The sequence below is a fragment of the Colias eurytheme genome, chromosome 13 (assembly GCF_061535395.1).
Source record: "Colias eurytheme isolate Ceu_HAF_F1 chromosome 13, ilColEury1 Martin Lab GWU primary, whole genome shotgun sequence".
Lineage (NCBI taxonomy): Eukaryota > Metazoa > Arthropoda > Insecta > Lepidoptera > Pieridae > Colias > Colias eurytheme.
The window spans coordinates 550,736-577,637 of record NC_142992.1 but is presented as its reverse complement, the minus strand read 5'-3'; the positions used below and the strand labels follow the sequence as shown (position 1 = coordinate 577,637).

General features: G+C 33.4%; 2 protein-coding genes across 2 annotated transcripts in view; one reads left to right on the top strand and one right to left on the bottom strand.

The window, feature by feature from the left end:
* Positions 1-26,902, top strand: part of LOC149903184 (uncharacterized) — a 64,663-nt gene that overhangs the window by 14,633 nt on the left and 23,128 nt on the right. The window lies entirely within an intron of this gene.
* LOC149903185 (transforming growth factor beta-1-induced transcript 1 protein) lies at positions 470-26,902 on the bottom strand. Its single transcript, XM_090108991.1, has 6 exons — positions 26,782-26,902; positions 14,855-14,908; positions 13,025-13,198; positions 5,219-5,314; positions 1,853-1,987; positions 470-1,058 (listed from the first exon to the last, which is right to left on the bottom strand). Exons 1-6 carry the CDS (start codon positions 26,782-26,784, stop codon positions 984-986), a joined length of 537 nt encoding a protein of 178 aa, XP_089965117.1. The 5' UTR covers positions 26,785-26,902; the 3' UTR covers positions 470-983.

Sequence of the window (26,902 nt, the reverse complement as noted above, 5' to 3'; positions counted from 1 at the left end):
TGACCCATATTTTTGTCCTATGCGGGCTTGTAGTCTAATTATTCGACGAATAAGTTTTAACCAAGAAATATTAATTGAAAAATCAACCCTTATTGAAATAAATAAACATTGACTCAGTTAATTACCAACATGAAATAAAGTAAAATATATTATTACATCCATCGCAGTTAAGTGAAACTTCTTTAAGCGTGTTGAGAGCAAAATTTCAAGGTCGCGTTATGTCAATACCGTCACGCCATGGATAAAGGCGACGATTTTTGTATCTTTGAATCTTGTCAAAAAAGTTTCACTTCAGACACGTGTGCTCGGTACAAATGCTTTTATTTACAGTACTCGATCATTTCATGGATATTAATTAAAACAATCAATATAAGTAATATGATCTTTTTAATTTTCCTTCTTCTTTATATGTTACTGTTTATTAAAAAGCTTTCTAAAACTTTAGGATATTGAAAAGAAACAAAAATCCTTAAAAAGTATGTGATTTATTGACAAAAAAAGTAGTACAAAGCGTACAATAATTTTAAATTCTCGTACAAGCCCATTAGCATCACAGTTACTTAAATTTACATTTACATCAATAAATATATTTACAGTGTCTTTGTGCTGTTATACAATTTAAAAAAATATATTAAAATACATTTTTACTCTATATACTATATTTTTAAAGCACCAGTGTAATATCAAAAGAAACAGATTTTTTTAAACTTGCAAAAATAGGGCGGTGCATTTTATAACGATGGGGTGTATCTTTGATTTATATAGACTGTATTAAATATTATGCACATGCCATAGCTAAAGTATATAAGCTGAATATATTTATTCAGTATATAGTCATTTTTATTCTTCTAAAATCTTTGGCCAGGCAATTGTAACCAGATTTCTAAAGCGAATTTTTTTCTTCGATAACTATACGTAGATGTAATATTTAAGACATCTATATAATGTTTTACGTAATAAATAAATAAATAACGTGTGTATGTCTAGGCGCATTTCGCGCAAAGCGGCTTGTTGTCCATCACGGAGAATGTAGAGTCTGTTACTGGATTTGTGCATTTCTGGAAAATGGAAATGAATAATTAAGTCTTAACTCTTATATTATAAATCTACTATATAAAACTCTTATATAAAATTCTCGTGTCACAATGCTAGTTACCATACTCCTCCGAAACGGCTGGACCGATTTTCGTAAAATTTTGTATGCCTATTGGGTAGATCTGAGAATCTGCCAACATCAGTGACAAGAGTACGGCAGAACACAATTGCCGGGACAGCTAGTTTTATATAAATTATCGATTATTTCAGTTAAAGTCTTATCACGTAGACGTTTTAACTTCTTTCTACTACTACTAGTACTACTACTACTATACTACTACTAGTACTACTACTACTATACTACTACTACTACTTATAAATAGTTCTTGTTTAGCCGTTGTCTGTCAATATAGTATTTTCAATTAAAATTGATATAAAAATGGTAATAACTAACAAGACAATAAGCAAATTGTTATTTCTTTTTGAAAAATAGCACATTTTAGCAATCATGATTTAATCCAGTAATTACCTAGCTCTCTTGAATCATAATATTGAGAGATTAATATTTATTTTATGGTGCCAACATTAAGAGGGGGTATAAAGCAAATTTGATATACATTTTATTTTTTAGATTTGGTCTTGAATATTACACGTATCATCTAATAGTAGATTGGTAATTTTTAAGATTAATTCTTAATTTATTACTTAGCAAATATGCTTTGCTACAAAGTTACTATTTCCTCGACAACTATGCATTTGAAAACGCGTTTGCAGAATAATATAGGCTCTATTGAAGTGATAATAAAGCTCTATTTACCGTGCAAGTGAAGCATTCGCGATGCCACTTGGCGTCCAAAGCAATGATGGCCTTGTCGACGATCGGCTTGGCGCAGCCCGCGCACCGCGCTGCGAACTTGTCGGCGTAACACGCAGAGCAATAGGGGCGACCGGCCTGAAAACATTAATAAATCAAAATTAATAGAACGTTTATTACCTTCAATAGGTACAACAATTTTGCATATTTCGATGTTTACTTTATTAAAATACACTAGTAGTCCGTTTTCTTATGGGCATGCTTGTATGGAAAGGTATACATTTTTGAGTAAAGCAATGAAATTTGGCTCGAATGTTGTACTCGTCCACCTAAGCCCAAATCGCCTGGTAGCCAGTGTCTACTCCCCGGCAGAAGGGAGGGAGGGGGGGTTATAGAACAGAGCGCCCGGCGCTCGGAAAAAAAATTCTGGCGGATTCATTTGGCCTTTTGAGTCGAGTTTGGTGTCGTTATCAGGTAACTAGATGATGCCCGATTCATTCCCCATAACAGTTTTTTAGGGTTCCCTAGCAAAATATGTCACAATCTTTAAAATAATAAACTTTTGGCAGTAGCAAAATCCAAACAAACCAGTATATTTTTATATTTTTGTATGAAACTTGGTTTATAAAAAAATACTGTCTGAAAGGCCATTTCATGCAGATTATAAAAACATTAACATGTAACATATATCTTACCATTTTCAATGTGAAATAAATTATAGAAAGTACAGGAACGTTCGTCAGAGTAGCGTAGGGGACGGCTAATAGACCCGAAAAATAAGCAATAACATAAAACAAAAACCAGTCAAGTGTGAGTCTGACTCGCCCATCGAGTGTTTCGTACTAATTTGTCCTATACCATATTATCTTGTCTGGTGGGACCTGGTTAACTGATACACACACACTTTCGTCTTTATAATATTAGTGTGATTTTTAATCATCTTTAAATTATAAATGAAGTCAGGTAACATTGTTAAAAATAAAGATATATAATAATAGAACGTTTTTGTATTAATAATAATGACTACCACCTCCACAATTACATAATTCGGTACATTTGAGCTGGTGTATAAAACACTTCAATCTGGAATTGCAAGATTTCACGCACCGACATTTTATCAATTCAAAGCTTCTCTTTTCTTTTTATTTCAGATGGGCAAGGAATATTTTGATTTTTTGGGGTCCCTTAATATATTATACAGCCTGTAAAACTGCCCTAAAGGGGGCAGCTTCTGTGGGAGGCAAATTTTCGATTTGCCTGTCCATTTTTGTTAAAAATTTGTTTGCGACCCTCATTTACTGTCACAGCGGGGTACAATGTGAAAAACAAACATGTAATTATAATAATTATAAAAAAATATAAGTTCTGGATAAGAGTAACCTTAAAATATCGTCACCGTCCTTACCTATCATGCATTGTAATCACAAACTTTTCAATTTCACTGTCTGCATATTTGCCACTGTAAAGTGCTTCAAATCCTCGTGTGACATTCGGATATGCCTTCCATACCTCAAATGCATGTGTACCTATAGTTCTTTTAGACCTTCTAGCTTTGGAACACACGATATAGTAGTAGTAGCCAAAATAATGTTAAGAACAGTCGACAGATATGGCTAGTACAGAATATCATGTATTCCAAGCTAGAAGGTCTAAAAGAACTATAGGTACATCTGCATTTGAGGTATGGAAGGCATATCAGAATGTCACACGAGGATTTGAAGCACTTTACAGTGGCAAATATGCAGACAGTGAAATTGAAAAGTTTGTGATTACAATGCATGATAGGTAAGGACGGTCACGATATTTTAAGGATACTCTTATCCAGAACTTATATTTTTTTATAATTATTATAAGTACATGTTTGTTTTTCACATTGTACCCCGCTGTGACAGTAAATGAGGGTCGTAAACAAATTTTTAACAAAAATGGACATGCAAATCGAAAATTTGCCTCCCACAGAAGCTGCCCTTAAACAACACACCTTAAGGGCAGTTTTACAGGCTGTATATATTTAGGGACCTAAAAAAATCAAAATATTCCTTGCCCATCTGAAATAAAAAGAAAAGAGAAGCTTTGAATTGATAAAATGTCGGTGCGTGAAATCTTGCAATTCCAGATTGAAGTGTTTTATACACCAGCTCAAATGTACCGAATTATGTAATTGTGGAGGTGGTAGTCATTATTATTAATACAAAAACGTTCTATTATTATATATCTTTATTTTTAACAATGTTACCTGACTTCATTTATAATTTAAAGATGATTAAAAATCACACTAATATTATAAAGACGAAAGTGTGTGTGTATCAGTTAACCAGGTCCCACCAGACAAGATAATATGGTATAGGACAAATTAGTACGAAACACTCGATGGGCGAGTCAGACTCACACTTGACTGGTTTTTGTTTTATGTTATTGCTTATTTTTCGGGTCTATTAGCCGTCCCCTACGCTGCGCTGACGAACGTTCCTGTACTTTATATAATTTATTTCACATTGAAAATGGTAAGATATATGTTACATGTTAATGTTTTTATAATCTGCATGAAATGGCCTTTCAGACAGTATTTTTTTATAAACCAAGTTTCATACGAAAATATAAAAATATACTGGTTTGTTTGGATTTTGCTACTGCCAAAAGTTTATTATTTTAAAGATTGTGACATATTTTGCTACGGAACCCTAAAAAACTGTTATGGGGAATGAATCGGGCATCATCTAGTTACCTGATAACGACACCAAACTCGACTCAAAGGGCCAAATGAATCCGCCAGAATTTTTTTTCCGAGCGCCGGGAGCTCTGTTCTATAACCCCCCCTCCCTCCCTTCTGCCGGGGAGTAGACACTGGCTACCAGGCGATTTGGGCTTAGGTGGACGAGTACAACATTCGTACCAAATGGCATTGCTTTACTCAAAAATGTATACCTTTTCCCATAAGAAAACGGACTACTAGTATCTACATTAGGATTCTCTGTGTTGTGGGAAACTAGGCTCTCTCGGCACTATAATAATTTTTATATTACTGTTTTCGTTGTTTGGGGTAGAGGTTTGGTGGTTGAATGAATAATAATTACTGAATGAATGAATTATCATGAATTAGTCTTAAAAAGTTAAAATGTAAAGCTACATTCGTGTGAGTAGGTACTATTGCTCATATTTAGGAAAGTTTGTGTACCTAAATTACAGTGCACTGAATATGCCTTGCATTGTTTTACTACAACAAACAATCACAGACGTTTCGTTGTCAGCTTAAGTACATTTATGCTCCAATATTAAGTTAGAAAGGAAACCACAAGTCGTCCAAAGGTCTAACATAACATGGAAGGAAGTGAAACTAAAGCCTTTTAATCATAAAGGCAGTAACTATACCTGTTCCATGAAACCACCACCGCCAAGTTCCTTCCTGCAGCCGCCGCACACGAAGTGGTGTGCGTGCCACGACACGCCCAGCGCTTGGATCACGCGCTGTAAACAATAATATTTGTTTATTAATAATTGGAATATTTTGATGAACTCATGAAATTTTAGGTACTCCTCGCTAGGAGTAGGAAACAAAAATATTTAAAAAGGTATAATAGGTACTTATTAGATATGGTAGGTGTATAGTTTTTTAAAAAATATATCATAATATTATATCAATTATATAGACTGTCTAAAGGACAGTTTTACTTTGCTAATTTTATTAACTAAATTATTTTGCAATCTGAGCGGACATGAAACATTTCTTATAATAATTTTATTAGTACATATTATAACAATTTCCATAAACAGTTTTTGGTTAATTATTCCAAATGAAAAGCAACACTATTTACAATAAAAAATATCCATTTGATATGAGTCAGCATTATATTTAAATTGATTATCTATAATAAACACCATCTATTGCGTCTAAATTATTCAAGTCCAGATGGTCTATCAATAAGTGTCGGATAGTTGTACATGTCACCATGAATAGCGCCATTGTTTCTGAGGGTGACATCATTCAAACAAAAAACAAGGTATATCCTTTCAATTGGATTTTGATTACTAGTTTATCTTGGCTAGTTTTATACTTGTTTAGTAGTTTATTGACTTTGGTTTTCTTTAGAATGAAAACTGGACGGTCTTATTTCGGTAAAATGAAAAGAAATAAGAAGTTTTTGGGTAATATGGTTGATTATTCTTTCTTTATAATGCGAAAGACTCATTTAATATCTGGTATTTATATTTTGACTAGCTCACCGCCCGCGGCTTCGCCCGCCTTGTCTAAAACCTAATAAATTATATACTAAAACCTTCCTCTTGAATTACTCTATCTATTAAAAAAACCGCATCAAAATCCGTAGCGTAGTTTGAAAGATTTAAGCATACAAAGGGACATAGGGACAGAGAAAGCGACTTTGTTTTATACTATGTAGTGATGTTTTGAAATAGGTAAGCAATGAAGTGTTTAAATTTTATGCGACGCACGACACCCATAAATTTTCTATCCAATTAATTTGTTGATTGAGTATTGATGTATTGATTTATGGTGAGGGACCACCCGCCTCGGCCAAGTCTGGGATAACCTACTACTATTAAACTACTAATATTAAAAGAATGTATGAATATTTGTTACTCTTTCACGCGAAATCAATTGAACAGATTTTGATGATACTTGGCTGTAATGTAACTTATGAAATAGAATAACACGTTAGCTATAGAAATACTTTCTTTAGTCCGCGAATGAAAATTATATTACACAAACCTATAGTTTGAGGTACATATAATTTTCATATAATCACGGTTAATACAGTTTTAAACAAGACTTGTTTAATCTAAATTAATTCAGCTGTTGAATCTATACTTAATATTATAAAGCTGAAGAGTTTGTTTGTTTGTTTGTTTGAACGCACTAATCTCGGGAACTTCTGGTCCGATTTGAAAAATTCTTTCTGTGTTAGATAGCCCATTTATCGAGGAAGGCTAATTAAAGAAGGCTATATTATATAATCACGATAAGACCAACAGGAGCGGAGCACTGCGGGTAAAACCGCGGAGCACAGCTAGTAAATTATATATTCCAATAATAATCGCTTACATCACGCCATTAAAGTTTTCGGTCATGTCTACGTTTTTCCATCTCTTTATGGTAAGACGGGAGATCGGAGCGTGCGGTGTGAATCATTGACATTCAATATACTGAGATATTTGTATCAATGAACGTGTTTTTGTGTTTATTATAAAATTATTTGTTAGTTTGAAATATAATGGTTATTAATTATTGTTGTCTCATGTGGGATTGCGGATAAAAAGGCTAAATGTAGTGGGGATCTTAAAATGAAAGATTTTTAGCGTGATCCAAAATTTTCGATTTATGTAAAGCTGCTTTCCTCGGGATTGTTAAATTAACAGAATAGTAGTTAAAACTGAACAGTATATGTACAAACAGTATGTTAAAAAAATGAAAAATTTCAGTAGTTTTTTTTACATTCAGGTAGTTAAGGTCACGGACGAATTCTACCTATACCCGTGCCCTGTCGTTGATGCGGCTTGACGGAACCACAGTATTACAATATTATTTCCTACAGTAAGGAATCGCCTTTGATGTCGCGCGATGCCGCCGCCAGCGTAGGTACTTACGCTGCCACACGAAAATACGCTAGGGTTGCAACAAATGGGAAATAAAACAATTGTGATTATCAATATTATGATGAAATCTTTATTCATATGTACAGTCACGAGCAATAATATATGCCTAGGGGGCGATGTGCAAAAATATCTGTCACTAGAACAAATTCAATAATATCTGTCTGCCCGTATACAGCAAAAATATCTGACATTATTAGGCAGCATAATAAAGTGGCATCAAAATTATATGACAAAAATGTAGAGCAAATAATTGTGACAACCTCTCGAAGCATAAATATGTGACGTCACCTAGGAGGCAATAATATCTGACACAATTTTATATTTCTGTATTGTAAAATATAATTGATTCCTCACAAAAAGCATAAATATGTGACACTAGCTTATCGCCCGCGGCTTCGCCTGCGTTTTCACAGAAATACCGCATAGTTCTCGTTCACGGCATAAATATGTGACATCAACTAGGTGGCAATAATATCTGACACAATTTCATATTTCTGCATTTTGTATCGATTCCTCACAAAAAGCATAAATATGTGACATCAACTAGGAAGCAATAATATCTGACACAATTTCATATTTCTGTATTTTGCATCGATTCCTCACACAAAGCATAAATATGTGACACCAACTAGGTGGCAATAATATCTGACACAATTTCATATTTCTTTATTTTGCATCGATTCCTCACAAAAAGCATAAATATGTGACACCAACTAGGTGGCAATAATATCTGACACAATTTTATATTTCTGTATTTTGCGTTGATTCCACACAAAAAGCATAAATATGTGACATCAACTAGGAAGCAATAATATCTGACACAATTTTATTTTCAATTTAATATTGAATTAATATAAAATAAATAAATTTTATTTTAACTACGTTGTTTTGAAACATGATTACCATATTAATTAATATGTGCCGTCGTTGTATACTACATATTGTATGTCTAGATATTATATACTACTAGCTTAACACCTGCGGCTTCGCCCGCGTTTTCAAAGAAAAACACGCATAGTTTCCGTTCCTGTGGGATTTCCAGGATAAAAGCTCTCATAAGCGTTAATCCAAGTTACCTTCTATGTGTGTGCCAAATTCCATTGTTTTGTCTTTTATTTGTGTGAAAGAGTAACAAACATCCTTACATGATACGAACTTTCGCATTTATAATATTAGAAGGATATCATATCATGACAAAATTAAAGTATTCATATACTTATATGAATACCCACTCGGGTAGATCTATTTTATTTGAAGGTTCAGTGTAACCTTCGTGTATTACATATTTAGAAATTGTTTTGTTATATTTGACGTTAGCGGCGTTTGACACGATTGCTCCGTTATTCATTTTCATTTACCTATTATTGCTATTATTTTATTGAGTATCGAAAATTATGGCAAGTTATCATATTACCTATCGTAATTTCATTTAAATAAAAAATATTTACAAAATAGAATGTGTCTTTTGTTCATATTCTTACCCCAGCAAAATACAAAACACTAATTCAATAAAAAAACGTTTGGCCTTTTTAAAATCCTATCCTATCTTATCCTACTAGTCCTACTATAATCCTACTTCCTATCCTACTAATCTAGTATTATAAATGCGAAAGTTTGTGAAGATGTGTATGTGTGTTTGTTACTCTTTCACGCAAATACTACTGAACCGATTACAATGAAATTTAGCAGACATAATATAAAGGGTAACTTGGGTTAACACATAGGATAGGTTTTATCCCAAAATTCCCACGGGAACGGGAACTATGCGGTATTTCTGTGAAAACGCAGGCGAAGCCGTGGGCGGAAAGCTAGTGTCACATATTTATGCTTTTTGTGAGGAATCAATTATATTTTACAATACAGAAATATAAAATTGTGTCAGATATTATTGCCTCCTAGGTGACGTCACATATTTATGCTTCGAGAGGTTGTCACAATTATTTGCTCTACATTTTCGTCATATAATTTTGATGCCACTTTATTATGCTGCCTACTAATGTCAGATATTTTTGCTGTATACGGGCAGACAGATATTATTGAACCCGTTCTTATGACAGATATTTTTGCTAATCTGCAAATGGTAATATATTTATGCTTCTGACTGTACATTCAAAATAATTGCGATTATTAAATCTGATGTAATTATTTGTTCATAAATATATAGTTACCGATATTGCACTGCTAAATATTATTTACGTGGACACTTTATTTTTGGATGTTCTTAATTGTATATTATAACATTTAACTAAGTAATGCATTCGCATTGGGATGTACAATCTGATTAGAAAATAATGAGGACAACATATACATAGCTTTGATTTTAATTCAACAGATACAATTAATACAATCTTTCTGAAATATTGCTTCCTTCTGGGATTTCAATGTAGATTTACATCCGTAAACCGAACAGTTTGTGCGCGCCATAATAGAATAATATGTAAGTACCTATGTATAATAAAATTATTACACAAAAAATACGACTGCGTCATCCTTTCGCGCTAGGTAAAGCAAACTAAGCGTGTTTGCTTTACGCGGCCCGCGTCGCCCGACCCCCGCCAGTTCCCCTCCGTTTCTCTGCACAAGTACATTCGTCGCACTACTGTAGGAAATAATGGTAATACTGTGACGGAACACAGTGGGGTTTTGGTCGGTAGAAATCCGACATAACCCACGGCCTCTTCCCCGGAGGCCGTAGGTATCTATGCAAGATTTCCCCACTTACAAAAAAAAGGTAGTTAATTACCTCTTTACATTTGTTTTTTTTTATGAATTCATGTGTTATGGATATGTTTCTGTTTGAGGTTCACGTGAATTGCGGAGTATTTGTTTTTCATAAATAACTACCTACTAGGCAAATCTTTTTAAAACTTGAAATAAAGTCATTTTTCTACATTTATTTTTAATTTGCTTAAATTATAACCCCAGTATTGATAATATAGTCACACATCACACATAATATAATGACCCATTCGCGCAGCTTTCCTCGTCCATATAAGGTAGTACGATTTGACCTTGTATACGCTCTGAATGAATCACTGTTTGTTTGTTTATCACGGGTATTTAGTGGTATTAGAGCTAGCGCGCACGAGCAACTTTGTCTACGCAACTATTTTGTCTCTCCCGTCAATTTGTATGGGGAGTTGCGTCGCTACGTGCGCGCACTTTCATACTAGCCCATAGGTGGGAGAGACAAAATAGTTGCGGAGACAAAATAGTTGCGGAGACAAAGTTGCTCGTGCGCGCACTGTCTTAATGTTATGGGTAATTACGGTAGAGTAGTGTGTGATTTTAGGTTAAGTTATAATTGTTTTTGTTCTGATCTAATTTTCTACTTCGAGTCAAATTTTTGAGGTACCTTTTCACTCAAGTTGATTTTTTACTTTTTAACATATTATTATAAATATCGATTCAGTCTTTTAGTTATAATGACTTGATAAAAGAGCTTCTACACAAATTTCATATTTTCTTCCTGGATGCTGTCCAATTAAAAAAAAATCTCTTAATACAATTTTTTTACAAAATAATATTATCAACAATTAATTAAAATTATAGGTTTCTCATTATTTATTTTTTCTCGTAAATCAGCTTAACGATGATGACCACATTCAGTAGTAATAAATTAATAACCGTCACTGATTGCCTTATTTATGGCGGATTCTTATTATTATTTTTATCAATATTTGTATAATTAACGTTGAATAAATTTTAATGAATTGAGCTGCCTTCTCAGAATAAAATGATTCCGTTAAAAATCACAACTTTGTAAGAGCTAGCGCGCAAGAGCAACTTTTGTCTCCGCAACTATTTTGTCTCTCCCATCAACTCTATGGGCTAGTAAGAAAGTGCGCGCACGTAGCGACCGACGCAACTTCCTATAGAGTTGATGGGAGAGACAAAATAGTTGCGGAGACAAAAGTTGCTCTTGCGCGCTAGCTCTAATAGTTTAATATGCATGAGATTCTACATTACTTAAAATTATAAGCTGTGCCTGTAAAAATACAGAGTATCCTTTATTTATATCTTCAAAGTTAAAGTTATCCCGCTATAAGGCATAGGTAATCAAACTAAGAGCAAAACAGGATTTATTACAATATGTATATCTATATCATAACACAATGGTAGAGTATAATTACCTCACTCTAAATTCTAATAATTAAATCTCCACTTATCTCATTTGTTTTTAATCGCAGTGCATCTAGCTTGTCACCTGTAACGTGACTCATTGTTTTTAATACATCCGTTTGGCGCCTGTTCATTGCTATAGTGATTATTTTCAATCATAATTATAACGTATAATAGTTTTTATCGTAATTATAGAAACACTAAGCTCGTTAATTGGAGCAATAATTGATGATTGTAGTTTGGTATTGAATTATATTTTCATAAACTTAAATTTGGTGTTGTGATACGAGGTAGAGACATGGTATTTTTTTCTATATGTTTTTAGTATTAATATTCTATATATCTTTGATAAATTAATTTAAGTATGACACACATAGAAGCATATTTATATTACATGCATACAACTGTTTGAATGTTATTTGTTTTTTTTTCGCTTATTTTGATAACCATTGGCCAAAGTTTAAGGAATATTTTACGGCCAGATAGAGTGTTATATAGAGAACCTTTAATCTTTTATTATGGAAGAATTATTGCGTACTTAGTATTGTCAAGAAAATTTGTATTAAATACGCACAATGTCGCGACAATTATCATCAGGCCCTTCGCTCATGGAGCTACTCAAAAAGAACTAGTCACAAACTCAAATTACTAACGAGTTGCCTGAGCGTCACAGCCCATACATGTTCTATGGAGATTCGCACACGACGCGACTAGTTACTAACTGGTGAGTAACGCGTTAGCAACCAATCACGCGCGACGCGTCGTGTCGGTCTCCACGCTACTGGTTTCCCGAGTTTCTTTGTTTTTTATGATAAAAATGAACGAGCAAACATTGACAAGTGACTGAAACCTTATAACTTGAGTAGCGTTGTATGCGAGATACAATTTGTAACTGGTTTGTAATCGTAATTACTGATTAGTTCAGTCATTTTTTAGTAGCTCCATGAGCGAAGGGCCCAAATTAGTTACATCTGCAGCGAAGCGGAGCGAATGCGTGTCGCTTGTTAGACGGTATCTAAATAATCTGAATCATGATACTTATATAAAAAATTAACAATTTTCGCGTGGGTTGTTTACCCTGTATGTCTCGTTGGAAGATTGCGTCACCTAATGACCGTTTCGGCGTCATTTTCGTGTGAAACGTTAGTCACATATTGTTATATAGATTAGTGTGTATTTCCTTTTGGAATAATTAATTACTTGTTGGTTTTAGTTATTAGGAATTTGCCTTATGTTGTCTTTTAATGTATGTAAATTCTAATTTTTTATTATATTCGCAAAATATTAAGCTATAAAGAGTCGTGCTAGGGGAACTTGGCGCGTGGCGTGCCAAGTTCCACCATCGCTAAGCTATCGGCTGGCACGAGTTACAAGTAAAGTGTGACGTATACACTTGCAACTGGGATACACGAATGGTACTAACGTTCACAAGCAGCTACTCACGTCAGTGATGGGGTCCCCGCAGCCGTGGCACCTCGGGCTGTGGAACTTGGTGTAGCACGGCACGCAGTGCACGCCGCCGTCGTGCTGGTGGAACTTGGCGCCCTCTATCGGCTTGCGGCACGAGTTGCAAGTGAAGTGCTCTGGGTGCCATTTCTTGTTGAGCGCTGTGACTATCTGCAAGTAGGACGTGGTTTATGAATTGTGGTTTGGTTCGTAATAGGATAAATAGAAAAGGGAGAAAGAGTTGCTTGAACAATAATGCTGTACCTACAAATTTAAGTGACATTTCGCGATTTTTTATTATTATTTCATTTTTGAAATCTGTGAATATAAAGTGAGCGTATGTCGCTGTAGACAGAATAATTTACTTTTGATAATAATTTGTGCCTATAAATAACCGGCATTGCAATAATTACTAATGTGTTCTAGGTTATAGGTACCAACTTCATATCATGGAGCAACTATAGGTACATTTCTCTCATATAACTGGAACCGCTATATTTTAAGTTCTTCTTTAAGGCTTAAGCATTACGTCACTCAATAATAAATTGATTTGTTTTTGTTTATCAAGTTATAAATAATTTGTGCGCTCGGCACACTCGCTCTTATCAACAATGTCGCGGTCCGCGCTGCGTACACGCGGCAACACAGGTTTCGTTTGTTATGTTTGTATGTATGTATAGGTGTGAATGGTCAGTGTATTGAGTTGCGAATGTTCCTTTACGTATCTCAAAATTTTTAGATCTCTACAAATTGAGCCAAGTATAACCGTTAAATTTTTATTAAATTTGTAATTTGCATCGCATAAGTCGCTAGCTTTGATATGGGATGTTCATTGTACTTAACAAAAAAAAAAGAATAATAAAAAAAACTGCAAAATTTTTGTCAAAATGATACACACTTGGTGACTGGTGTTAATTAAAATGCAGATTTTGTGTCGTTAAATTTACATTTTTGGAGTATAAAAAGCTTGTAAACGCAACAATGTATGTGGCAGATGTTAAAATGCATCTGTTTTCTTAATCAATTTCAGGGTCAAAAGTTATGTCTGTGTGTCTTCTGATGTGCCTTAACTGCACTTTTTCAAGAGAGATTTCTAGGTTAAACTTGGACTTTTAAAGTTGTGTTTAATAAATGTTTGATCTCTATATTATGTTCTCTATATGATCTCTTTCTATATGTTTTGTCTATGTCGTATTTTCTTTGCTATAATAATGTACAGCTGAAGATTTGTTTGTTTAATCTACAGGACCGATTTTAAAAATTCCTTCACCATTAGATAGGTTACCCCTTAGTGCTAGCCTATATATGTACCACGGGCAAAGCCAGGGTTGACTGTTAGTTTACTAGGCTTGTCCACTACCTTGAACCTGCGTCGACAAGTGTAAGCTGACCGGATAGTACGTGATAAACGATATCTACTGATATATTTGATAAACACTGTATATGCATTTGCTATATCTCGATTATTAGTTTTATTCAATGTTTAGGTATCTGATAATATTGTTGCTGTATTGATTGTGATTAGTTTTTACAATGTATGCTAATGGGAATTTTGTTATCTATGAGACAAGGGTTAAACGTATTGGTGATATATTTTAAATAATTTACAAAATATATCTGAAACTACAACCTATGCATGTGTGTATTTAACTCCGCAACTATTTTGTCTCTCCCATCAACTCTATAGGAAGTTGCGTCGCTGCGTGCGCGCACTTTCTTACTAGCCCATAGGCCATAGAGTTGATGGGAGAGACAAAATAGTTGCGGAGACAAAAGTTGCTCTTTCATTTGTATTTTATTGAAGTTATAAAAAAATGTTAAACTTACTCTGCCTTGAATGGCTCCATTGCAGCTATTGCAAATAACGGGATCCTTTGTCGCCTGAAACAAAATATATGTAAATTAATTAAATATTTAAAGTTTATTTAATTTTAATTTTTTAATATTCTTTGAGAAAATCAATTTTTATCTTTTTAAATATTTTAATCCGAATTATCAACTGTTTAAAAATTTATTTGTAAATTTTAAAAGACGTAATTTGAAAAAAGATAGGGTCTTAAATTAATCACGGCGACAGTTTAGTGTAAAATAAATCCTCGTAAACTGCACAAATTACAAAATAGTGGCACAAATAATATATTCGTGATTAAAAGATGCAAAAAATGTTAATTAGCCGTTTCATTGTTTATTAACAGTGCGTTTATAAAATGTTATAGTGTGCGGTTAACCAGGAATGCAGGAATACGTAGGAGTTGCTATTACGACTATAAGTGATTTATCTTGCGAGATTTTTTGTTATATACACAGATTTTTGGGCGAAAATACGCTGCGTTATAATGGTATTCGCTTTTGCACGCGGCTTCGTTCGCGATCTAATTGTAAATCTGAACCATTCTTTGAAAAAACACAGAAAATTTTATGAAAGAAACCTGAAAACCTGTGTACTTGTCGAACGTTCTTATGATAATAATAGCTTACCGCCCGCGGCTTCGCCCGCTTTGTCATTAAATAATATATTCTAAAACCTTCCTCTTGAATCACTCTATCTATTAAAAAAAACCACATCAAAATCCGTTGCGTAGTTTTAAAGATTTAAGCATACAAAGGGACATAGGGACACAGAAAGCGACTTTGTTTTATACTATGTAGTGATTTAATAAATAATAGTATTTTCGTGTCTACATAAATTACTGGAATAATTTTAACCAATTCTTTTCTTCAATCCGAACTTTCGATTAACATCTTGTAAACTTGAATATTGTTAATATTCTGTCGTATCGTAAACTGTAATGGTGACGATCCTTCCAACAATCCATTTGACGTGGCATCATTCCAAAATATACGCATATAATGTGTAAGAAATGTGTTCTGTCACGCATTCAGGCCATGGAAATCCAAAAAGATCGAAGGCAAAATAGCCACTAGAAACCAAAATAATGGCTACGATATACCCCCTAAAAGTAGGACTTTAGGTACTTAAAAACAAGGAAATGTTTATATACGTAACGTAATATGTAGGTAACAAGCCAACACAGTAAGTACTGGCAGGCAAATAGAGAATCTTATTGATATTGACGCAGGAAACATAGTCGATTATTAGCTCGGCAATCATAGACAATTGTGAATTAATAGGCGATGTCATTTCATGGATACTGTGTATAGAGAATTCTAGCGTGGTTTTAGTGGAACGTAGTAATCGTTTAAAATTAGATTTAGAGGCATTACCTTTAGCGAACAATCATAGAAAAGATGTAACATCAAATCTAGATAACAAGAACAACAAATATGCGGCTTTAGATGATTAGATTAGAAATAAGTTAAAATCAGCATAAAACTAGATTTAGATTTTGGATAAAGACAACAATTTTGCCGAATATTTTAATCGACATACTCAAAAGTGACTAAGGTTCTGAATACGTTGGCTGTTATAAATATTTTACGGGGGCAAAACCAAGAGAGGAAAGCTAGCTTTGAAAATCAAAGGAAATTCGTATTGTAATTATATCTGCTTAGCCCCCTAACTATCTCCAGATGTAAAAATTACATAATTAAGCCTCTTCGTTGCAACGTGAAACACAAACACACTGTTGCATTTAATATTAGTAAGGATAAGGATGTGTCTCTCGTGGCGCGGACCACGTGCGCTCAATCTAGGGCGTGCCGCAAGGTCAAGGCGGACGATTGTTACGTTTTAGGGCCGGCCTGCATCCACGATGAGTTGTAATCGACTTGAGCATCTTGTAATCACGGCCAAGGTTCGGCTGGTTTCGAGAATTGATTCATATTTCTTGATAATTGAGTTTTTTTGGGTTGGTTCTTTTGGGGCTGGTTTGTTTGTGTCGGCGTTATTAATAATGTTTTTGTATATTTTCGATATTAGCTATTAATTGTGTGTTAGACGTTTAGAAATTCGTTCGTAAATATTTCTATTGCTGTATTATTTAAGGGCAGACTAAGTATCTGTGATAATGAACTGTATATCTCTACTTCTGAGTTCTGTTATTATCCAAAACAATGTACGTATCCAAGCAATGCAAAAGAAGCAACTACATATTAAAATTGCATATCCGATATAAATAAAGATCAATACGCTAAAATAAACTCCTGATATTTTTGCATCTAAAATGTTCAGTTACAGTTCAGAATATCCTATTATAGTAAGAAGTGATAATTTATTTATAAATACGTCGTTTGTTCCTACCGTTGATAGATTCCTCAGGCTGCTTACATAACATCTAATGATCCATGTAAACAAGGCTCACATGTCCATTTGTCTATAGTTTATGTTTGTGTGACTCTAATGTCTTCATTGGTTGCGGAAAAACACTCGTCTCGCTCAATTAATTGTTGTTCATTTGTATTTGTTTGAATGTTAACGCTTTTATTGTGTATCGATATCATGCATGTAGATATGGTATAAAGGGTGTCTTTTTCTTGACAAAGTTAGTAATCGTCTTTAGGATTATTTTCTGTTTGTACTGAAACATTTCTAACCTTATTCCTCCCTGTACTATTTCTAATCAATAGGTTGGCAAAAATAAGTTAAATAGACAAAAATCGTGACAAATAATTGTAGATGCATTCGTTAGCTATCTCCAAATCAGTTAGTTCTTGGTCTTGTCGTTAAGTTCATGGCATTGCTATGAACATGAATCTATTACAGTTAACAGTACCATCTATTTCATAAACAATAATTCACAGGATAGGTCTTCAGATCCTTTCATATCTTATCGAATGTCCGGTCATAAATTCACAAATTGTTTATTCACTTTTCCATTGAATATTTCGAAATTAGGTTTGACGAAATCATTATCAATTGATAAAATTTCAAACATTATCGTGTACTAAAGTTTTATACCATTGATTATATTCAAAGGATTAACGTTTTCCTGGATAAGAATGTTTACACAATATTTAGCAGTTAAAATTATTTTGATTCATGTTATTATTACGCCAGAATTTTTCTATTACTATTAAATAAATTTCTATTAAATAAAAAATATTTAAAGTAATTTATTTTTCTTGGTTAGAGATTCCATAATTGAGTAGCTAAAAAATTATGTTTAACTTATTAAGTAATAATCGTAAAATTGTATAAAATTACTGTTATTCTGTGAATTTTTTACACCTCAAAATTTATAAATTTTATAATAAGTACTTCGCAGAAATAAAAAAAAGTCATAACACGAAGCTGACCGAATTCGCTGACCTAAATCGCTTCAAGCAAACATAATTTATTTCGCTTATTATTATTTCTATTTAACATTTTGAAATATTAATGAACGTGATAAAAAAATCTTCCTCACCGTTTAATAAACCTATATACACCGTCCTACATACTTGTTTTTGGATTTTAAAGTGTTCGATTGCCGTTATATTTTGTTCTTAATTTAGTGTCTATAAAAACTTCAGTATCTTTACGAGGCTAATTTTTGGGCTCATTGCATTTCTTTGCCGGCAATGCTATTTTAAGTAAAAAGTTGTAGATAGGTTAATAGCGCTCCAGTAGTGGCACATCTATATGCGCTAATTAGCCAAATTTTACTTCACTTAATTATTTTTCGTTCACGATGTTTGAATTTAGCTACCCTACTTTAACGTCTAATCGTGTGTGCGTTAGCGTGCCGTTTTCGAAGATTGGATATTGTGTTTGTAAATCTACACCTCTTCACTTATAATATCATTGTTAACCAGCATTATTGTTGATACATTGTTGACAGTTGCAACATCAATTGTGCAAACGGCACGGGCGACCTTCCCGAAGTCCCTGCTGGCCGAAATAGTTCGCGTGGGACGGTATTGTGATCATTCCAGTTTCCACTGGGCTTCGGATTGTGTGTTTGTGCGAATGCTTCGTGTTTCAGTCATCAGTTTTCATAATGATTCTGACAATTAATACCAAGACACAGAGCAAAAAATGTTCATCACACAAATATTTGCCCCGGGCGGGTATCGAACCCACGACCAGTGGCTTGGAACTTGGAAGGCAGGGTCACTACCAACCAAGCTAACCGGCCAGTCATACTGATGGCTTAATGTTTTATTTCCAGTGTGAGGAAGTGATACATCTAGACGACCTATATGTAGGTCTGTCATTTTTCCCCATTGGAAATAATAAGACATCGGAATGTTAGTTGTGTCCCCCCCAGTTAGTGTCTCTGATTGATGATTGGTGGTCGTTTAAGTCTATTTTGAACTTCCCGGCAGCTATGCTATTGCTATTGAATAGAGTTATTACACGATATGTCTGTTGCATTTAAAGTTTGAGTAAAAAACAGTTATGAAGGTCGTTTAATCCAGAAAGAACTAGGTACTTGATGATAATGTTTCTTAACTTGCGTCTCGTAGAAAAAGTATGTGACATAAAATATATGCAATTTGTATAAAGATTTCCTTTAATAAAAAAGTTATTGAAACAAGTTCAGTTTTTTTTTTAGTTTGAAAAAGCTGTCGATCAGTGAATCACACGAATTTCGTTTACAAAAAATGTGTCATGCCCATCGTTTTTGCACGCTCACGTACACCTATATATGTACAACACGGCGTTTTAGACAATGTTTCAAAAATCATATTATCTCGAAGGACGTCGCCCACCAGTGAAGTGTCAATGACACACGATCTTTGGCACCTGCCGCCCAACAATACGCAGTACCGTGTGGAACGATGAGGTGTCCCGTATTTCGGTATTTATAATTGTAATCCAGCCGGAGTGCCGTGGAAATAGAATTTTTTAAACATTCCCAGTGATTTATCAAATGTGGGCGCGATCTGGTTCGCTCTTGCATGTTGTCCGTCCGATTTGAATGGCTGGAATTTGTAGATTGAATTGGAATTGACTTCCTTCGGACTGGCTTTGCCTATTTGCCTACAGTTTCTTCTCGTAAAAGATTAGGTCTCAAAATTTTGCGACAGAATCGTAATATATATTGGATAGATTCGATTAGTTGTTTTTTATATTAATTTCCTCAGAATATTTGCGATGGAAACAATTATTTCGGAAATTTCTTCTTTCTTTCTTCTTTTCCATCAATTTTAGAGCTAACAAGATTCTCAGTTTTATGTGTCCAATATGAATCAATGTTATTTTATTTCATGTTGAATCTCTATTTTAATAATTGTGTTTGGACACATACATCAAGAGCTCGTTTAGTCGAGGATTTACATTAAGATTAATATCATCTATTAAGTCTAGTTTAACTCTACTAGGATAATATTCTCGTAAGATTGGCGAGCCGCCAGTTGAGATGATATACTGTTTTGATACATATTGTTGTGATGTTTACAAGAGTTGTTTCCTATGTGGAATTATTTGGTTTTATGGATACCAGATATATTATAGAGCAGTATGGAAAATACGATATTTAAGTAGAAATGGTATTATTTTCTTTCTCATACTTTAAGTCCGTCTACTAGAAAGTTTTTGGGTTTACACTGATAGTATGAGTATGACCTTAGAAAGAAAGTGCAAAGAAAAATCCTACTGAAATAGGAATGTAGTGGTCTTTAGTGAGCGTATTACTTACTTGAAGATATTTTGAACGGATCCGAGAAACAATACTCAGAGAAGTATGCGAACGATGTAGTTTTTTACCAAGCTATAGAGCACAGTCCATAAGTATTACTAGTTCCAAAAATAGGAACTGTACATAACACAGAAGCTATTGTAGTGAATGCACACGTTACGGCATATTTCACACGTCATTTCGACGAGTAATAAAAGATAAAGATAGAAGCTAGTAAGGGTAGACAAGACAATATATTTGTATATTCTCCACGAGCGAGCTTCCACGGTACACGGGATCTCGAAATAAACCTGATTCACGAAGATCCGACGATTTAGTTATTAGTTTTGAAATAACGTTATAATTTTATCCCACTCGTGTTTTGTAATTGACATAATGTTGAACTTTGTGTAATGGTTTGATGGTCTTGGTTTTCCAATTTTAATTAATGTAGCTAAGGATGAAAGGTTCTTTCGTTTTTATTTAAAACTAGCTGTGCTCCGCGGTTTTACCCGCAGTGCTCCGGACATGTTGTTCTTAGCGTTATGATATACTAGCTTTCCGCCCGCGGCTTCGCCCGCGTTTTCAAAGAAAAACCCGTTTCCGTAGGATTTCCGGGATAAAACCTATCCTATGTCCTTTCTCGGGTATCAAAATATCTCTATATCAAATTTCATGCAAATTGGTTCAGTAGTTAAGGCGTGATTGAGTAACAGACAGACAGACAGACAGAGTTACTTTCGCATTTATAATATTAGTATTATGATATATTATAGCCTATAGCTTTCCTTGATAAATGGGCTATCTAACACCGAAATAATTTTTCAAATCGGACCAGTAGTTCCCGAGATTAGCGCGTTCAAACAAACAAACTTTAAAAAGATTATTAAAAAAAAAGTTGTTAATTGAATATGTTAAGTTACTAAAAAGTTTGTATTGAATTGGATAGAATTATAGTTGCCATAGATTTTGATAAATCATCCAATTAAAAAAGAAAGATAAGGACTTCTTTATTGGTCTAGTTACTGCATACGTGATCGTCGCAATAATTACTATGTATTTATATAAATTTACTGTCATGAATTCTTCCAATAATAATGATATTATTAACATTTATCCTGTGGTTATTTCCAAAACTGCTGTATTTGCGAACGGTAAGCGCTGATCGCAAGAAGCTATAAATAGCTACATATTATAGCGTGTTTGTGTGTATGTCGTCATCAAAACAATGAGCACGTGATGCGATTTTGAACTAGTGGTAGCTCTAGCTAGATATTTTTTTGGCAGTTCCTTCCTGATTTCCGCGATTATAATTTTAGGAAGAATTGATTACTATCAATTACGGTCTATGTTAATAAAATAAATATAAATAATATCCCTATACAGGCTTCTAATAATAAACAAATTCGAAAATAGTGATATTTATATTTTACCTTGAACTTAAAAATTATATATACTTAGTCATTCTGCAAATCTTCCTATAAACTTTTTTTTTAATATCAAATATATTACATGAAAAGTAAAAAAATACGTTGTACGTAAAAATGACGCTATGATTTTCTTATGATAATGAATTGTGTTCCGTCGCGTTAAAAAAAAACAATATATGTTTGTTTGTATTACGTGTCCGTTGTGTGAAATGAAAAAAAAATAATGTGTCACAATTATAAATGTAGTTTTACGAAGAAACATCGGACTGTTATAATGAATCTACGAATTCATTCCACTTAGCTTCTTCAATTATAATCCACTGCACGATCTATTTTTGTGATGGATTTTTATAATTTTTTCTCAGATTTTTTAGTTTTACGTTGTTGTATACGCGTGTATAGGCGTCCTGAGACGGTATTGCAGCATGACATGCTTTATGTGGTGTCATGCATGAACGATCGTCTTATTTTAATTATTGAAATGCATGACATGCAAACTACGTGCTATTCAAACTCAAACATTTATTTATTAAATTAGACTTCTTCTAGAAGCACTTTTGAATCGCCATAATATATTTTTTATATTTACCACCGATTCAGAAAGCAGTATCTATGGAGAAGAATGGGCAAGTAACTCCATAGTTGCAAACTTGCAAGTTGCAAGTATGACTGACATCATCATCTTATATGTATTTTGGAAATAAAGTTAATGTTATTGTTGAGAAGCACGCATGATCCTTTAAATCGGTGCATGTCATGCAAAAACCTAGTGTTTTTTGTGTCATGCATTATACTCAAGCTGAACGTAATGTATAGAAATTGCATGAATTGATAGTCACTCATGCAGCATGACAATGCATTACTGTCAAGGGACTAGGTACATGAGATTGTTATGTAGGTATATTAACTAGCTCGGACTACCTTGTAGTCTATTTGTATTGTTCCGATTTGATGATAGCCTGCAGATAGATCTGACTTTGAGAAGGGCATATTTTTCTGTTATTGCGACGTTTGTATTTAATTGTTTTATTTTTTTATTGGGAATTGTTACAACGAGGTGCACGCAAACCGAACTGGGCGGATAACTACTTTCTACTTATACTAACTGTGCTCCGCGGTTTTACCTCACCTCTGCTGGTCTTAGCTTGATGATATATAGCCTTCCTCGATAAATGGGCTTATCTAACACGGAAAGAATTTTTCAAATCGGACCAGTAGTTCCCGAGATTAGCGCGTTCAAACAAACAAACTCTACAGATTTATAATATTAGTATGTATACATTATAAAGTGGATAGCCTCCGAAACTGCTGGACCGATTTGGAATATTCTTTCATCGAAGGAAAGCTACATATTCCCGAGTGACAAATATATTATATCCCGTCTTTATCCCGGATTGGTAAACAATAATTATCTCTTCAGGAAAATAATTTTCTCAAGTGAAAAGCGACTTAGATTGAAAGTGTGGTTAAAATGTAGACCTCAGACATATTTAGAAAGTTCTGTAACGATGTAGGGTATTAAGTTATAGGTCTGAGATTATGTGATATGTGATAGTATTGCGTGTGTGTTGCTATTTTTGATAATTTAAGTATTAAATATTTTTAATATAGAAAATAAATAAAAAATTTTAAAACCAAATTACCTACGTCGCAAATTGAGACACTCAACATTTTCAACTGCATTTTAGGGGATGTCGGTTAAAAAAGTTCCATTTAAAAAGAGATAATAATCTATACTAATATTATAAAGAGGAAAGGTTTGTATGTATGTATGTATGTATGGTTTTCACGCATAAACTACTGGACCGATTTTGATGAAATTTGGCACAGATAATCTTTAGACCCTGAGAAAGAACATAGGCTACCTTTTATTGTGAAATATGTACCACGGGCGAAGCCGGGGCGGACCGCTAGTATCATATAAAGGCCTAAACAGTAATAATTAGGAAACTTGATAAGATACTTCTCCATATCTTAATGCACTTTGGCATATGGAAGAACAATTGTGCAATTTTAGAGGATGCAAGTTTGTTGCTTATAATAAGCAGGGAATATTGTAATGTAATAATTAATTGTTTAAAAATAATTTAAAAATGATCGCCACGAAATACGAATTGGTTAAACTATGAACTGACTCATTCATTTAATGAGAAGAATTTAAAATATTTCGTCAAGTAAATCCGCGGGAAATGTTTGTTTTGATTTCTTGAAATCTGCTATCTAGAGCAGGCTCCAAGGAGATGTTCGTTTGCAAAAATAGCGGACCTAAATCTGACTTCTGATATATATTGTATAGATCCCAGACATCCTATAGACAGATGTTGCCAACCAGTTTTGTGGTCCCCCTGCCCGCACCCCGGTAATTAAATATGGCATACAAAGAAAAAAATAAAAATTTCCAAAACATGCCGTGTGGGGTATCAAATGAAAGAGCTTATTGAGTAGATCACGAATATATAGCATACTATATACATTTCTTACACTTTCTCTAAGATTTTTTAGAAAATTTACGAAAATGGTCCATTTTTGAGTTAACTTTAAACCACTATAGATTGAAAACTCATGAATATATTTTTTAAATTATTATTTTAAATAATTAACAATAGTCCATTGTTTATGATTCAATAGTTCGTAATATAATATAAGTGAGCTATGTGGTGGATTTGATGAAAATAACTATATACTATATGAACTTGAAAATATACTCGCCATCTTTGAATGCTCCCCCCACTCCCCCATGCAACTATTTCACTGTACGAAATATTGAATCGTAAACAATGGACTATTGTTAATTATTTAAAATAATAATTTAAAAAATATATTCATGAGTTTTCAATCTATAGTGGTTTAAAGTTAACTCAAAAATGGACTATTTTCGTAAATTTTCTAAAAAATCTTAGAGAAAGTGTAAGAAATGTATATAGTATGCTATATATTCGTGATCTACTCAATAAGCTCTTTCATTTGATACCCCACACGGCATGTTTTGGAAATTTTTATTGTTTTCTTTGTATGCCATATTTAATTACCGGGGTGCGGGCAGGGGGACCACAAAACTGGTTGGCAACATCTGTCTATAGGATGTCTGGGATCTATACAATATATATCAGAAGTCAGATTTAGGTCCGCGATTTTTGCAAACGAAACTCCACTGAGAGTCCGGTCTAATCAATCCAATGTACCTATTTATGATAAGATAGTCCTTTGATAATTTAGCGTTTATTGCGAAAGTAATAATCTATCGATTGAATTTTCATAATTGTTAATATTATTTCATAACTAGCTTTCAGCCCGCGGCTTCGCCCGCGTTTTCAGAGAAAAACCCGTTCCCGTAGGATTTCCGGAATAAAACCTATCCTATGTCGGGTTTCTCGGGTATCAAAATATCTCTATACCAAATTTCATGCAAATTGGTTCAGTAGTTCAGGCGTGATTGAGTAACAGACAGACAGACAGAGTTACTTTCGCATTTATAATATTAGTATGGATTGTTAATATTACTCAGTTGTTTTATTATTAACATTTTGATGGTTAATACAGTGAAGTATTATTCACACTTAGTTCTTTTAAATTTACGGTTATCTTTTTTGGAATGAGATAATAAATCCATGACAATCCTTGATATTAAAAATATAAACAAAATAGGCGGTTAGTTTTAATTGTATTTTTTATCTAAACTTATTAATTGGCTTGGCTAATAAACATAGGTAACAGGTAGGTATATTACAATTCATTTATCGTTCAGATTAACGTTTTTGGTTTTTATATAGCTGTAAGATCGTATTACAGCAAAAGATACATTTAATCTTATTCTTCTTATATATAAAAATGAATCGCAAAATGTGTTGGTAAGCGCATAACTCGAGAACGGCTGAACCGATTTCGATAATTCTTTTTTTATTATATTCCTTGAAGTACGAGGATGGTTTTTATGTAGAGAAAACGTAAATATGTACCACGGGCGAAGCCGGGGCGGACCGCTAGTTTAACAATAATCATCAACAACCTTACACCTATGTCAGTATCAAGATTTTCCCCACAAAAGCCTACAATATACATGCTTGCTTAAGTAAGTTAATATTGTATGTTACAAAGTAAGTTTAATTGTTAAAACTTATGACTAACCGCGTCGGTGAGATAAAATGTGAATCTTAGTTCTCAGACTTTTTATTATTGCACGCCTCATAAGCGAAGCGTTGAGGTGGGTACTACTGTCACTTCGCGCAAAACATCTGATTTTTCAAACTTAAAATGTCTTTATGTATCATACATTGCACTTGTAAGATAATACATACACACACATATTAAGAAAAAACACTATTTTTAACGTTCATGATATTTTTGATGTCATTTTTGTTATTTAAACTAGTTAAAAAACAGTTTAAAAAAGTTCTGTCTTGGACGTCCGTGTGTCTGTATGTGCGGATCCTTTTTCTTGTTAACACGATAGCGACCGAAATACTTTACTAATCGAGTCTTTTTTTTTCTCTTACGCTTGAGTATGCTCAGGAATAGAACCCTTTCATTTTTCAGGGTCTGATTCGATGTGGTTTAATTGTTATTAAATAAACAAAAATAATAATTAATAAATATTTATTAAAAAAAAATTATGAGGCGTGCACTTTTGGATTTTCCAAATTTTTTTTGTTTTTATGATTCATAAGGTTTTTTAAAAATAAACGCATTTTATTATGTATTCTACTAATTATAACATACCAATATTTCACGATTATTTAGAAACATATTTTTATGTTTAATAATATTTCAGATTTTTTTATTTAATTTATTATTTTTACTTAAGAGTTTATCAAAAAAAACTCACCATGGTTTCGTAGTAATAGCGGTTCAGATAAACACAAAAAACACGATCAACCTCGACAGTATCGCGATTCAAACTGAGCTCGTCGTCCGCGCGCTTTTAGTGATGTACGGATGTTTGTAGT

Coding starts and splice junctions, on each gene's coding strand:
- LOC149903185 (XM_090108991.1), bottom strand. Junction 13,199..14,854: donor ATGGAGCCATTCAAGGCAGA/GTAAGTTTAACA, acceptor TCCTACTTGCAG/ATAGTCACAGCGCTCAACAA. Junction 5,315..13,024: donor GCGGGGACCCCATCACTGAC/GTGAGTAGCTGC, acceptor TATTGTTTACAG/CGCGTGATCCAAGCGCTGGG.